Source organism: Monodelphis domestica, chromosome 3 (genome assembly GCF_027887165.1).
Source record: "Monodelphis domestica isolate mMonDom1 chromosome 3, mMonDom1.pri, whole genome shotgun sequence".
NCBI classification, from domain to species: domain Eukaryota; kingdom Metazoa; phylum Chordata; class Mammalia; order Didelphimorphia; family Didelphidae; genus Monodelphis; species Monodelphis domestica.
Genome location: NC_077229.1, coordinates 275,506,272 through 275,522,167, shown reverse-complemented (window position 1 = coordinate 275,522,167; position 15,896 = coordinate 275,506,272). Strand labels below are relative to the sequence as shown.

Here is a 15,896-nt window from a genome sequence, read left to right as displayed (position 1 = left end):
TCAGTTTTAGGTAGTAATTATAGGTAGTTATAGGATAACTAGTATAGACATCAGGAAATTTTCTTTCTCTTCCTCTTTCCTATATTTCTCTCCTTTCCTACATTCTTTTCTATCTCTATTTTAATAAGCCTAAATTGTTCATTGGTAAAAGCTGTTCTTTTATTTTTGTCAAACCCCTATTTTAACCCTTACAACACTTTGCAAATCTTACGGCTCTATGTAAATGCTAGTTATTATTATTATTTTATTAATAATAAATGAAAACCAAATAAAACCCCACCACTTATTTGTTAGTTTCTGATAATTGGTTTGATGTGTCTTACCTTACAAAGGCATGTACCTGTCCAAGGATCACAAACTCCTGGCTCAGTCCCATCTCGGTTGCAATTGCAGGGAATACATTCAGGGAAACGGTAAAATCCAGAAGTACAGCGATCACATTGGCGTCCTGTTATTCTAGGTTTACATCTTTATAAAACCAAAGGGAGAAAATGCTCATCATTTTCCTTAGAACATTCCACCTGTAATGTAATGTTGAGAAAGATGCCACCCCAAGCCATGTAGCTATAATTTTAGTCACCAAATTTAAGAGAAAGAAATAGCCTCAGAGATTCTTAAGAGGTTAAATGATTTATAGTGGAGATAGCACTTAAATTTTGCATCTCTCTATGCTGTCTCCTACAATCACAGACTAAGATAAAAAGTTCACCATAGATTGTTCCTTCCAACATAATAAAAACATTTTAATATATTATTTATTTATTTTTAACATCCTTACTTTTTTAGATTTTTAGTTTCAAATTCTCTCCATTCCATCCTTTAGCTACTGAGAAGACAACCACTATGTTATCAATTATACATGTAAAATCAGGAAAAATGTATTTCCAGATTAGTCACATTTCAAAGAAAAGTGAGGAAAAAAAGGAAATGAGAAAATTATGCCTCAATTTCCCCTCAGAGTTTGCCAGTTCTCTCTCTGGAGATGGATAGCATTTTTTCATCACGAGTATACTGGAATTGTCTTGGGTCATTGTATTGATCAGAATAGCTGAGTATTTTATAGTTAATCATCATTTCAATATTGCTATCATTGTCCACAATGATAACCCAGTTCTGTTCACTTTACTTTGCATCAGTTCATCTAGGTATTGCCATGTCAATATAACTAATTTGGAATGCGGGTAAAAAACATTATACTGAGAATGGGTCCAGAGATTGCCAGATTGCCTAGAACCTCTTCCTTAAGGAGATTAAATAAAGTTTTCTAAGAACCATTGGCCAGATGTTAGATTAGGGGATCCTGAACTTGATTTGTGTGAGGGATCCCTTTAGAAGTCTGGTAATGCCTTTAGACCTCCTTTTTTCAGTATAATGTTTCTAAATGTTTAAAAAACAACACATAGAATTTAAACCAAAACAATTATAGTGAGACACAGCTATCAAAAATTAGCAAAAAATAGTTTATGGTTAAGAAGCCCTATCCGAGAATAGTTATTTTGAGGTTACCCCATTTTTCCTATCCCAAATCCCTGCCAAAATAATTCCCTACTTTCTTTCATTGCATAATCAAAAACAAAAATATAAGAACATGATTGAGATAACATTTCAGTAGGATATAATCACTCACAATCAAAGAGCAATAGTCATTGAATCATAGAATCATAGGGGTCAGAAGGGAGCTTGTTCATCTGGTCCAAAACCCACTCAAATCATGAACTGCCACTTATCTCTGCCATATGGTCATCCATTAACTACACATTGCAAACCATAAAGCACTACAAAATGCTGGCTATTGTTAGTATTACCACGACTTAAGATGATTCTGTGCCCTTTTGAGTCGGCTATTATTGTTTAGGCTATTTTCGAACTCTTTCTTCTAAATGCTAGGATATTTTCTAGTTTAAACAACTGGCTATTAGATGCTTCCTCATTCTGATCAGATTGAGGGGTGGAAAGAGTTCAGGTCTGCATTGGACACAACACAAGATGGAGGAAACTGATACAGAAGATGAACTTCAGGGACCTCGCAACTTTCTGAGGTTGCCTCTGACTAGCTGCATCTCATATAAAAACCTTACAAAATATAAGATAACTGAACACTTTTATAAGGTGACCTCTAATACACAAATGAATTCACCTAAAAGTTGTAAATTGTACTCCAATTTAAGCACTGAATTAAAAAATCTTACATAGTATGAAGGGAGTTCTTCACAAAATTCATAAGGATTTTTTTGTTTTTTGTTTTTTAATCATGCTACTTTGCCTAGAAGAGCTGGTCACTAGAGATTCTTTAATGAAGGGATCACTATTACCTGAGTGCTGAGTGGTACAGGCAGTAAGAGCTATAGGAGTTCAGAGGAAGGAGAAATCCCTGTGGGCAGCAGTCAGAAGGAGGGCAACACCAAGGAAATTAGCAGGGCCTGGAGATTTAATATGGTGGGCTAAAGAAAGGTGGTAAAGAAAGCATCCCTTTTAATATTATTGAAAAACTAGGGGGCAGCTGGGTAGCTCAGTGGATTGAGAGCCAGGCCTAGAGATTGGAGGTCCTAGGTTCAAATCTGGTCTCAGACACTTCCTAGCTATGTGACCCTGGGCAAGTCACTTGACCCCCATTGCCTAGCCCTTACCACTCTTCTGCCTTGGAGCCAATACACAGTATTGACTCCAAGATGGAAGGTAAGGGTTTAAAAAAAAAGAAAGAAAAACTAAACATAACCATTTTCTGGGTTGAGAATAAGAAGGAAGACAATTGAGATTGACAATTCAGATTATAGAATCTGGAGTTATACAATACTCAGTTTATAGATAAGCAAACTGGGACAGGAGAAAGTTAAGTGTTTTGCCCAAGGTCACAAAGGCAGTAAGCAGAAGAGCAAGAATTCAAACTTAAGTGCTATAAATTTATTGCTCACACCTCAGGTTATTTCAGAAACTCTCTGGAAGGAGGTAGCATTTTATGAGCTGGGCAGGAAGGAGTCTGATGAGCTAGGAGGGAACAAATGGGTCAGGGGTAGGAATAGGATGGGGGGGATGAACTGTGAAGCTTGAATAAAAAATAGTAGACCTCAAGGCAAGAAATGAAAGATTACTGAGCATATAAATTACTAAGAAAATATAGCAGTAAAGAAAAATATTCATGTATGTAACAAAGGTTCTTAAATGTTTAAATGTTTTGTTTTATGCCACTGTATTTGATGTCAAGAGATGTGAGTCCAAACCTCCCTGTGTCCTTTAGTATCTATATGACTTTGGGCAACTCATTTTACTTCTCTGAGACTCAGGTTTCCCTTCTTTAAAATGGGGTAGTTGGGCTAGATGACCTCTAAGGTTTCTGCTGTCTGTATATCTAATAGAAAGAACACTGGATTTGAAACAGAGGACCTGGGCTTGAATCAAGGCTCTACCCTTTTCCATTTCTGTGATCTTTGGGCTTTATTTTCCTTAATTGGAAGAGGTTGGACTGAATGGTCCCTAAGATTTCTCCTAATTTTAAACTCTAGGGAGCACTTCTGTTTCAAAACCTTTGGGTCTGAGCTGCCCTAAAATAAACCTGACCTTGAGACATTCCTCCAGGTTAAATTTCTGCTTCTAAGGGACCTGCCCTGATTCCCATTTCAAAGACTGCCTACAGGCAGGCAGATTCTAGCAGATGCCTGTCCCATGGCACAGGAAAGCTCTAGGAGAGACGCAATGGGGTTGCAGTTCAAGTGAAAGTCATCTCTTAGGTGATGGGCAAGAAGCCAATAATTATATAACAACCAACATAAAAGATGTATGTGAGTGCACACATACATTAGAAATTCTGACCAAGATGGACAGGCCTTTTTAAGCTCAGTAAAAGTATTACGGGAAACAAACAAACAAATCCCTAAATTTAATTCAGTACTCAATGTCCCTAATCCATCCATATATGAATTCACTGAGAGATTAATAGGTGCATACCATTGTCCTAGACATTGTGGGGGGCAAAGAGGAGTGACAATTTAAAAGCAATACAATCAAGTATAAGACTAATTAATCTTCTGACCTTAAAGAACCTACAAAGGCATTTGAGAGCTGGGACATATAAATGGTTGATGGAAAACAAAATTGGAGGTGGGAAATTACACACACACAAACTCTCTCTCTCTCTCTCTCTCTCTATATATATATATATATATATATGTGTGTGTGTGTGTGTGTGTGTGTGTGTGTGTGTGTGTGTGTGTGCGTGTGTGTGTGTATACATATATAGATTTCATTGCATATGCATACAAATAATATATATTTATATATAATATCCATCAATCTATTGCCCTATCTATCTATCTATCTATCTATCTATCTATCTATCTATCTATGTGTGTCTGGGAGCAGGGAATATTCTAGATTGTCTGGTGTACAGAGATTTTTGCAGGAGACTAAGAGAAGAAATAGCTAGAGAGACAGGTGGTTGTGGAAGTCCTTGGAATACTAGGTGGAGGGCTCTAAGAAGCTCTCCTTAGGCATTTGAGAGTCACTGAAAATGTTTAAGCTGAAACGTAGCAAGACCCAGTCTATGCTTAACACAGATCATTCTTATGGCAATTAGTAGGATGGGTTGGTGTGGAGAGAAAGGGCACAAAGATATCTGTTAGGGAGACTACTGCAATTTTCTCAGTGTGTAGTGAGGAGGGCTTGTAATATAGTAGTGGTCATGGGACTTGACATGAAGACAGATGCAAGACATGTTGTGAAGATGAAGATGATAGGGCTTGGTAACTAATTAATTATAGAAGATGAGAAAGAGGAATGCTAATTGCAATTTCAAAGATGGAACACTGATTTAATGGTGGTCCCACAAGCAAAAATAGTAGTCAGTTGTTCAATTGTGGTTGCGTCTGACTCTTTGTGACCCCATTTGGTTTTCTTGGCAAAGATACTTGGAGTGGTTTTCCATTTCCTTCTCCAGCTCCTTTTATAGATGAAGAAACGGAGGCAAACAGGATTGTGAATTGCCAACAGTCACAGAACTAGAAGTGTCTGAAGCATAATTTCAACTCAGGATGATGAGTCGTCCGGTCTCCAGGCTGGGAGCTCTATCTACTGCTCCAGAATACTCTGAGTTGGTCCTTCTCTGGGCAATGCCATTAAAAAAGATGCCTTCTCTCCACTTTGCCTGGGGACCCTAAGGACTATGGGGTCTTTCTAGCTGAACTGTGGTAAAAACCTACTCTGTAGGTTGTTTCCCTCTATTAGGTGAACACCCTGAGAATAGAGGCTGTCAAGTGTTCCCCAGCATTTAGCATTGTGCTTTGCAGACAGTAAGTGCTGAATAAATGCTTTTCATTCATTCATTCATTCATTCATTCATTCATTCATTCATTCATTCGCTCATTCATTTATCCCTGAGCCAGGGGCCACAGATCCTTGACAAGAAAGCTGAAAGATTAGTAAAGAAAAGGCTTGCCATTAGGGTAGAAGCAGTGAGAACAGAATTAAAAGTACAGATTCAAAAGATACATGATGAGGTCAGAAGCCAGATTTCATGGGTGTAAGTCACAAAGTTTCCACAGTTCTAATTTATCTAGAAAAACAAGGCTGGGGGAATGGGGAGTTAGTCCCGGTTACCCCTATACCCTGGCTTAGAAACTCATGGAGGCTGGAGACAAAATTCTTTGCTTGAGCTAAGACCCTTTGCTTGAGTCTTTCAGATCAATGTTTGCTAACCTCACTTGGCCTTTTACCCTGAATTCGGACAGCTCCCTTGGGTACAACTGAGACATTATTGGTGATGACACATTTCCTCCTAGCACACTGAATCTTCTCAAGCCCCTAGGTTTCATTCTGAATTATTATTTCCTAAGTTGCCAAGTGACTTCTGCCTAATCATATGATTCACCTTTACTTTTGGTTTAGTGGAACTTCTCTTTCGGCCATCTAAATTAGCATGAAAACTTTGTGAATCATAAAAAAAAAAAACCAACAACAACCAAACAACTCCATAGAAATACATGTGAAAAGTGTGAAATGCAAGAGAACTGTGGAATATCTGGACCAAATTCACTAACCATGGTGCTTTATTTATATTTAGGAATCAAAACTCAAAGAAATTACTGATAGCTAACATTTATATAGCACTTTAAGACTTGCAAAACCCTTTACAAATGTTTCTGGAGAAGGAAATGGCAAACCACTCTAGGATCTCCGAAAAGAAAACCCCATGAACAGTATTGGCGTGATATGGTCTACTGTGATCAAAAAGAGTTGGATATACCTGAACAACAATAATTACAAATATTATCTCATTTCATTCTTATAACAACTCTCGTGATAAAGATACAGTTGTTATCCCTGTTTATAGAAATTGAGGCTGAGGAAGTTAAAGTGTTTTGTCCAGGGTCACACAGCTAGGAAATTTCTGAGATAAGATTCAAACTCAGGTTTCCCTGATTCCAACTCCAACAACATACCCACTCTAGCAAGCTTTGTCCAAACAAGAGAACCAGATTAATGATGAATCCCTTATGATTACCTGTTTTTATCTAGCTCTTTATTCCCTTTTTGGATTAAGTAATTTTTTTCTCTCTTATTTTCTTCTCTTTGCTGTAGCAAGAAGGTGCCAGAGGCCCCAGTGCCTTGTGCCGGGAACGTAATCAAAGGCAAGCCCTGATAATGCATAGCTTTTTTTTTCTTTTTTCTTTTTTCAGGCAACAAGACTTATTATCTTTCATTAATTTCAGCTTATTTTTCTCCTTAATGTCTCCTATACTACACTCTGAAATGTCATGACATGATTGTATTGTATTGGTATTTTAAATCTCCTGGGTGTCTGGTTCCTTTTGGGTATTTTGTCTTTCATTTCTGTGATCAAGGGATTTTGCTGCAATGTTCCTTTGGTATGTACTGTGCCTTAATGACTTAACCTTCACTTTGAATGTTTGCTATTTCTAGGATTTCCCTTTCATGTACTAACCAGTGTTACATGAAAGTTCTTATTCTCTCTTTTTTGGAAGAGGAAAGGCAACTATCCCTTCATTTATTATCATAGTCTTCCAACTTTTAGGTAAGATCCGTGTATCTTTGTAAGCCCCCTCAGACTACAGAGCTTTATTTTCATAGGAAATATGGCAGCTCTGAATCAATCTCTGTTAATGGTTCAGTAGTTGAACTGAAGTTCCTGGTGAAGGTTTTCTTACAATAGATTGTGTTGAATGTTTCTTTTAGTACTGCAAATGTTTTCCTTTGTTGTTGAGTTGTTTTAAATCAAGATTGACTCTTCTTTGTGACCCCTTTAGGGTTTTCTTGGCAAAGAGACTAGAGTGGTTTGCCATCTTTCTCTAGCTTATTTTATAGATGAGGAGACTGAGTCAAACAGGGTTAAAGACTTGCTCAGGGTCACATAATTAGTAAGTGGTAAAACCAGATTTGAACTTGGGAAGATGATTTTCCTGATTCCAGGACCAGGATCAGCACTCTATTGAGTCTATTCACTGCAACATCTAACTGCCTAAACAACAGAAATATCTCCTGTTACCATCTTTAAAAAAAAAAAACAGCAATATTTGGGTGGTCAAAAAGAATGGAAAGATTTTGAAATTACTGATTTCTATGATCTTCTCTTCTGAGATCTTCCTTCCCCACCTCCATTTAAGGCTATTCTGCTTAGCACAATTCTATTCTTTTGATCATTTTTCCTCACTTGGGAGCTTTGGTTTCAGACATACATCCTGAACAATTAATCATAGCTTAGATTCTACATGCAGAATTGGCAAAGATGCCACTTTCCTCTCAATAGATTTTTTTATCAAGATGGGAAGCCTCATACAACTGAATCATAGAACCATAGAATCTCACGATTATTAGAAGTCTTCTAAATCATCTGGTCTAACTCCTACTAAAAGGAATAATAAAAGGAGCCAATAGAGGAGGATCTTGAGGGTCCCACAGATAAAGGATGGAGAAAAGTCTCAATGAAGGTAAAAAGGAAAGAGATAGTCAAGAGCAGGGGTGAGTGGGTTACATTAGAGATAAGAGGATATTTATTCTTATTCCTTTGAGACTACAAAAACTAGAGGATAGCGTAAACCTTGAAATTTCTTAGACTTGTGAATGTTGGAAATTTCACCATTGGAAAGTTTCATACTTGGAAAAAATTTCCTACTGATAGTAAGAACTCTATTGGAATGTGAAAACCCTTGGCATGGGAGGGTCCTTCTCCTCCCTACCTAAGACTACTTTAGGACAGAAACCTTTTACTAAACAATGGAAAGGGCTTTGACCTATGCTTAAGCATAGAACAGGAAGTTCTTTGAGTCATGATTGATTTTAGAATTTATACAATAGAGATACTTGGAATGATAGAACCAGGTCTTGAAACTACAATCTCCACCCTACTCAGAGTAAAAGGATTTAGGAAGGGCTGCAGCAAGGATCAAGACTTAATTATTTGAGAATATGACCTTCAACAGACATGTGCAAAGGGGCAGACCTCTGGGCGGTCCTGGGTTAAGCTAGAGCCACCATTGGCACAGGGAAGACATGGACAGTGATTGGTAGATGTGAGAACTGAGGGGAGGGAACTTAGATGGTGTCCATAAAGATAGTGGGGTCTGAGGACTGGGGGAGGTCGAGAGGTTTTGCTCTGAGAGGTTGTGCTCTGAGAAGTTTTGCTCTGAAGGAGGCTGGAGGTGGAGGCCCCTGAGACCGTTTCTCCATTTTGGTCACGTGAGTGATAGGGACTGATCTCTTTTCTTTGCCTCAGCTATCTAAGGGCTTGGGCCTTTTGGCCCAGCCTAAACAGAAGGGGTATTTAAGCCCTATTCCCATCTCTCCCCTTTCTCTCTCTCTCTCTCTCTCTCTCTCTCTCTCTCTCTCTCTCTCTCTCTCTCTCTCTCTCTCTCTCTCTCTCTCTCCCTCTCTCTCTCTCTCTCTCATACCTTTCTTCCTCCTGTTTGTAATTAAAAACTCCATAAAAGGTTGACTGCTGACTTGAGTTTTCATTTAGGAATTACATAGCTGAATTCCTTGGCGACCTTAAATTAATATATATCAGTCTTTTAAAGTGATTTCCTTGTCACAATAGATATAAAGAAATGGACTGAAGAAAAGAGAAAAACCAATGAGGGAACTTGAACTAGATATCCTCTTCTCTGCCAAGTAAAAGGTATTATCATCTGAGAGAAAAGACAATGTAGTCTAGTGGGAGTGGGCTGTATTATTTGAATCCCAGTTCTTATATTTCCTAGCTGTGACCCTGGGCAAATCACTTGACCTTTCTTAGATTCCATTCAAATGAGATTATTCCCATAATATCTATCTTTCACTATTGCTGTAAGGATTAAAAAGATAAAGTACATATATGCTTTATGAAGCTGAAAGGGATTTATGAATGAATACATAATAACAACATATAATGAAAGATTTATGATAATTATTATTATCTGCTAGGAAGCATGGAGTTAGGATCAGGGGAGAGAAAAGTAAGTCTGGATCAGTTACTTAAAGGATTAACTCTAGGGAATCAAGAAAAGATGGGTAAAAGGATCATTAAACATGTCCCAAAGGAAAGCTGAAATAGGATAGCAGAAATAGTTGGTGGCACAGATATACCTCTATATTGCTATATAGTTCAGTTCATTTACAGTCTCAGAGCAGAAACAAAGAAAGAAAATTTTAGTTTGATTAATGCAATCCAGGTGTACCCTGAATCTTAAATACACAAAGCTGCTTCTTTTCTTATTTTTATATAAAGAATATATGGATGTAATTAATCATTGCATAAGAAGCACAGGGTTTTAACTTCATATTCATCCATCTTAACTTATTTTAGAATTACAAGCGACCAGCAAGAAGAATTTATCTTTTTTTTCCTACTCTTCAGAATATCTCTGGTAGATTAAGAGTCTCTACTATGTCACACATCTGACATTATTTAAATAATATTCTCTCTAGGAAGTAACCTAAGTATTTACCATAGAGATACATGTTTTCATTACAGAATCAATCAACTAATAAGCATTTATTTAAATATCTACTTTGTGTCAGACACTGTGCTTAGCATACCATGCAGTATAAATCTCTGATCCTAGGACTGAGCCAAGAATGAACAGAAAACAAAGTTTTTGTTGTAGTGTGGCTGAGTAATTATTATTTCCCATAATCATCAAATCGAATCTGTGAGGGGGAAATGGTGTCCAACATTCCACTTCCACTCAAGATGTGTTAAGCACCAATAGCTTCCAAAATATTTATAATAGCTCTTTGTGTGATGGCAAAGAATTGGTACCTGAAGAGATGTCCATCAATTGGGGAATGTTTGAACAAGTGGTGCTACGTGATTGTAATGGAATACTATTGTGCCATAAGAAATGATAAACAGGATGATCAAAAAAAGACCTGGAAAGATCTGTGGGAAGTGATCAGAACCAGGAGAACATTGTACAAGATAACAGTAATAATATATCATGAACAACTGTGATTGACTTAACTATTATCAACAATGCAAGATCCAAGACAGCTCCCAGGGACTTGATGAAAAAGGCTACCCAATGCCACAGTAGGAACTGATGGAGTCTAAATACAGATTGAAGCACATTATTCTTCACTTCATTTTCTACACGGATTTTTTTCTAATATGAACAATATGATGATGAACATGGAAATACATGTTGCATGATAGCACATGTGCAACATATATCACATTACCTGCTATCTTAGGGAGGGTAGAGAGATGAATGGACATGGATTACAGAATTATATCAACCTATTGAAAACACTAGAAAGTATAGGAATAGAAGGGCCTTTCCTAAAAATAATAAACAGTATATATCTAAAACCATCAGCTAATATCATCTGCAATGGGGACAAACTAGAAGCCTTCCCAATAAGATCAGGAGTGAAACAAGGATGCCCCTTATCATCTCTATTATTTAACATTGTACTAGAAACACTAGCAGTAGCAATTATAGAAGTAAAAGAAATAGAAGGGATTAAAGTAGGTAATGAGAACAAGCTATCACTCTTTGTAGATGATATGATGGCTTACTTAAAGAATCTTAGAGAATCAACTAAAAGGCTAGTGGAAATAATCAACAACTTTAGCAGAATTGGAGGATACAAAATAAACCCACATAAATCATCAGCATTTCTATATATTTCTAACACATCTCAGCAGCAAAAGTTAGAAAGAGAAATTCCATTCAAAATCACCCTAGACAATATAAAATACTTAGGAATCTATCTGCCGAGACAAACACAGGAACTCTTTGAACACAACTACAAAATACTTTCAACACAATTAAAACTAGATCTAAATAATTGGAAAAAACATTAATTGTTCATGAGTAGGATGAGTTAACATAATAAAAATGGCAATCATACCCAAACTAATTTATTTATTTAGTGCCATACCCATTAAATTACCAAAAAACTTTTTTGCTGAATTAGAAAAAACCATAACAAAGTTTATTTGGAAGAACAAAAGATCAAGAATATCAAGGGAAATTAAAAAAAAACGTGAAGGAAGGTGGCACAGCAGTACCAGATCTCATCAAAACAATATGGTAATGGCTAACAGATAGAAGGGAGGATCAGTGGAATAGACTTGGAGAAAGTGACCTCAGTAAGACAGTCTATGATAAACCCAAAGATCCCAGTTTTTGGAACCAAAATCCACTATTTGACAAAAACTGCTGGGAAAATTGGAAAACAATATGGGAGAGATTAGGTTTAGATCAACATTTCATACCTTACACCAAGATAAACTCAGAATGGGTGAATGACTTGATTATAACGAAGGAAACTGTAAGTAAATTAGTTCAACACAGAATAGTATACTTGTCAGATCTTTGGGAAAGGAAAGATTTTTTTAAATTTTTATTTAGTCAATTTAGGACAATATTCCTTGGTTACAAGAAACATATTCTTTCCCTCCCTCCCCTCCCCAGCACTCCTTCCTGTACCCGATGTGCAATTATACTGAGTATTACATGTTTCCTTGATCAGTACCTATTTCCATGTTGTTGATGTTTGCACTAAGATGTTCATTTAGAGCCTACATCCCCAACCATATCCCCCTCGACCCATGTAATCATGTAGTTGTTTTTCTTCTGTGTTTCTACTACCACAGTTTTTCCTCTGAGTGGATAGTGTTCTTTCTCGTAGATCCCTCCAAGTTGTTCAGGATCACTGCAATGCCACTAATGGAGAAGTCCATTACATTTGATTGTATGGCTGAATCAATTCACAACTCCACCAGCAATGCACTAATGTCCCAATGTTGCCACATCCTCTCCAGTATTCATTACTCAAAATCTTTCAGATTTTAAAACCAAACAAGACTTAGAAAAAAAATCACAAAATGTAAAATAATTAATTTTGATTACATTGAATTAAAAAGGTGTTGTACAAGCAAAACCAATGCAATCAAAATTAGAAGGGAAGCAAAAAACTGGGAAACAATCTTCATAACAAAAAACTCTGACAAAGGTCTAATTATGCAAATTTATAAAGAGCTAAATCAATTGTATGAAAAATCAAGCCATTCCCCAATTTATAAGTGGGCAAGGGAAATGAATAGGCAATTTTCCAGATAAAGAAATAAAAACTATCAATAGACATGAAAAAGTACTTTAAATCTCTTATAATCAGAGAGATGCAAATCAAAACAACTATAAGGTATCACCTCACACCTAGCAGATTGGCTAACATGACAGCAAAGGAAAGTAATGAATGCTAGAGGGGATGTAGTAAAGTTGGGACATTAATACATTGCTGGTGGACTTGTGAATTGATCTAGCCATTCTGGAGGGCAATTTGGAACTATGTACAAAGGGCACTAAAAGACTGTCTGCCCTTTGATCCAGTCATAGCACTGCTGGGTTTGTACCCTAAAGAAATAATAAGGAGAAAGACTTGTACCAAAATATTCATAGCCACACTCTTTGTGGTGGCAAAAATATTGGAAAATGAAGGGATGCCCTTCAATTGGGAAATGGCTGAACAAATTATGGTATCTATTGGTGATGGAATACTATTGTGCTCAAAGGAATAATGAACTGGAGGAATTCCATGCAAACTAGAATGACCTCCAAGAATTGATGCAGAGTGAAAGGAGTAGAACCAGGAGAACATTGTACACAGGGACTGATACACTGTGTTACAATCGAATGTAACAGACTTCTCTACTAGCAGCAATGCAATGATCCAGAACAATTCTGAGGGACTTATGAGAAAGAATGCTATCTACAGTCACAGGAAAAACAGTGGGAGTAGAAACATAGAAGAAAAACAACTGCTTGATCACAAGTATCAATAGGTATATGTTTGGGGATATAGACACTAAATAATCACCCTAGTGCAAATGTTAATGGTATAGAAATGGGTCTTGATCAATGACACATGTAAAACCCAGAGGAACTGTACATTGGCTATGGGAGGAGGTTTGGAGAAGGGAAGGGGAAAGAACATGAGTCTTATAACCATGGGAAAACATTCTAAATTAATTATATAAAATTTACAAAAACAAACAAATAAATAAATTCACATAGTAAAAATAAGTAAGTAAATAAATAAAAATAAAAAGTATACCAATATGAATCTGGAAAAAAATGTTTTGTTTTGTTTTTTTAAGTATCAACAACCAACAGGTGAAGAGTTTCACCTCTTCTGAAGTGCCTCACTTAAGGTAACTTACCTGCACTGTCCATTGTTTTTGTCACACTCTGGGGCAGTGGCATTTATAGCCCCTATTCTGGAACAGTTGCAAACTTTGCACCCAACCAATGGGTGGTAACTGAAGGACTGCTTCTCACATACTTCACACTGAGGTTTGACTGTGCGAGGGGGACAGATGCACTTTCCAGTCATTTCATCACAAAGGCGCCGGCCACAGTGGCACACTGGTCAGGAGACAAATAAATCTATTTCAGGGGGCAGCGTTATTTTTATTGTGTCCTCTCCTAGGTCTGTGGAAACCAGTATAATGTCTATGTAACCAAAAAAAAAATGCTTCAAAGGGACCTGACAGATGGAAGGCTTTGCCTTATGCTCAAGGAATCACTTCCTGTGGATATTCTCAAAGAGGTTCCCATTCTCTAGAGACTATGTCTCACTAGCAGTCTCACTAGCAAACTAATATAATTCTCTTCGATCCATGTATGACAGTCCATATCATCTAAAAAGCTGCCTCTCTCATTAACAGTGGATGCTCACAGTATTAAGTGACTCTAGAAGCAAGCTACAATTAACTTAAAGAGAGCTAAGACTTGGAGATAGAAGTCTTCTGAATCTTGACTCTGACATGTTATTTCTATGACTTAGGACAAGCCACATTTTCTTCATCCACAAAATGAGAGTTGGGCTAGATGACCCGTCGGTTTCCTTCTAGCTCTAAATCTATGAGTCTATGATCACAAGGTTATTATTCTTTACCAGGGTGTCATTTTGTGTCAGTATTCTTGGGGGAAATGGGCTCAACATCAATGTCCACACTACATGACAGAAGCAATGCTGTCAGTTCAGAGGTGTGACTCTTCCTCAGGAACTCCATTTCATAACTCTCCTAAACTCTCCCCATGCTACCAAATAACTTTGATCTCTAGGTAATGGTCTCAATTTTAGATGAGGCAAATCAGAGATGTCCTTTCTAAAAAGCTAAACTCATTTCTAGGGCAATGGTAAAGAGACCTGGGCTTGGAAACTACGACATCTTTAAGCTTCTCCTGGGTTTTCCACCTGACTTCTCTTCATCTTAGAAATAGATGAAAGATTAGGGATGAAAGTGACCTAAGAGATCTGCATGACCTTGAAGAAATCATTCATTTCTCTGGGTCTCAGCCTCTTCGTCTGTAAAATGAGGGGGTTGAACTAGATGGCACCTGAGGTCCTTCTAGCTATAAATGTCAGGATCTTATTATGCCCCTGCTGGACAGCTGTCCTGATTTACTCATTCACTACCTGGACTATAATTCCTTTGTTTGGTGAATAGAACTGAAATGAGGTTTTTAAGATGTTTGGCACTCATTCCCATCCTTTTCTCCTGACAGCACTGATTGTGTAGCATGAGTCACACATCTCTACCTTCAAAGTAAATAAAAAATTAGAGAAACCATTTAGCTGAGGGGAGATTGGAAAGCACCTCAGGCCTCATGGAACAGGAACTCACATTTACAGAATGGAAAGCCATAGTAGCCAGTTTGACAGCGGGTACACTGACGACCAATGACGTTGGTTCTGCACTGGCACTGTCCCCCTTCTGGGTGACATGTAGGATTGATAGCCCCCATCACGTGACAATCACAAGGCAGAGCTCCATTGTTATAGAAAGCAACCAGGGAGTGGGCTGAGTCCTTACAGAATCCAGATGACGTCAGAGGGCTAAGAAAGAGACAAACAACATCATGTCATCCTCTGTGCTGCTCTCAGAAACCATCCCTATTAACTGCTGCCACATCAGTGACTCAAAAGCACAGATGACAAATTTGCACAGATGGGCCTCCTGAGAGGTCAATTTAGCAAATTGGTCAATTCAGGGAAAAGACATGTTCACCAAAGCTTCTGGATTTGTCATTTCAATTTTGGCTCAGCTGCTGTTACTAGGAAAGCAGCAAGGAGGGTGGGTGATTCAAGGGCATAATGCCATTCGGATAGCAACTTCACTTTAGATTTGGATAGGTATGGCTGATTTAAATTTTCAAGAACCACAAACTAGGCTATTTCCCAAAGTGATGCTTACTCAATATAAAAGCTGTTTCCTCCACAATTATTGATGAAATCAAATGACTTGTCCACTGACTTCTTCTGAAGCATGTGATAGCCGTAGCTCTCTGCTGGAACAACTAGGACTTGGACCTGAAAAGAAAATAAAAATAATGTCTTTATGTTTCAGACACAAAGACAGATATTAGTATGTACTCAGTGAGGTCAGCATTCTAAGA

At 37.5% G+C, this 15,896-nt stretch overlaps 1 protein-coding gene across 1 annotated transcript in view; it reads right to left on the bottom strand.

Moving 5' to 3' along the window:
• The window catches only part of LAMA3 (laminin subunit alpha 3), a 360,924-nt gene that overhangs the window by 114,395 nt on the left and 230,633 nt on the right, over positions 1 to 15,896 (bottom strand). Inside the window, exons 33-36 of the mRNA XM_007487607.3 lie at positions 15,695 to 15,810; positions 15,125 to 15,336; positions 13,655 to 13,859; positions 324 to 468 (exon numbers count right to left, since the gene is read on the bottom strand). Of these exons, the coding sequence (XP_007487669.1) occupies positions 324 to 468; positions 13,655 to 13,859; positions 15,125 to 15,336; positions 15,695 to 15,810 (678 nt within the window). The remainder of the gene's footprint in view (positions 1 to 323; positions 469 to 13,654; positions 13,860 to 15,124; positions 15,337 to 15,694; positions 15,811 to 15,896) is intronic.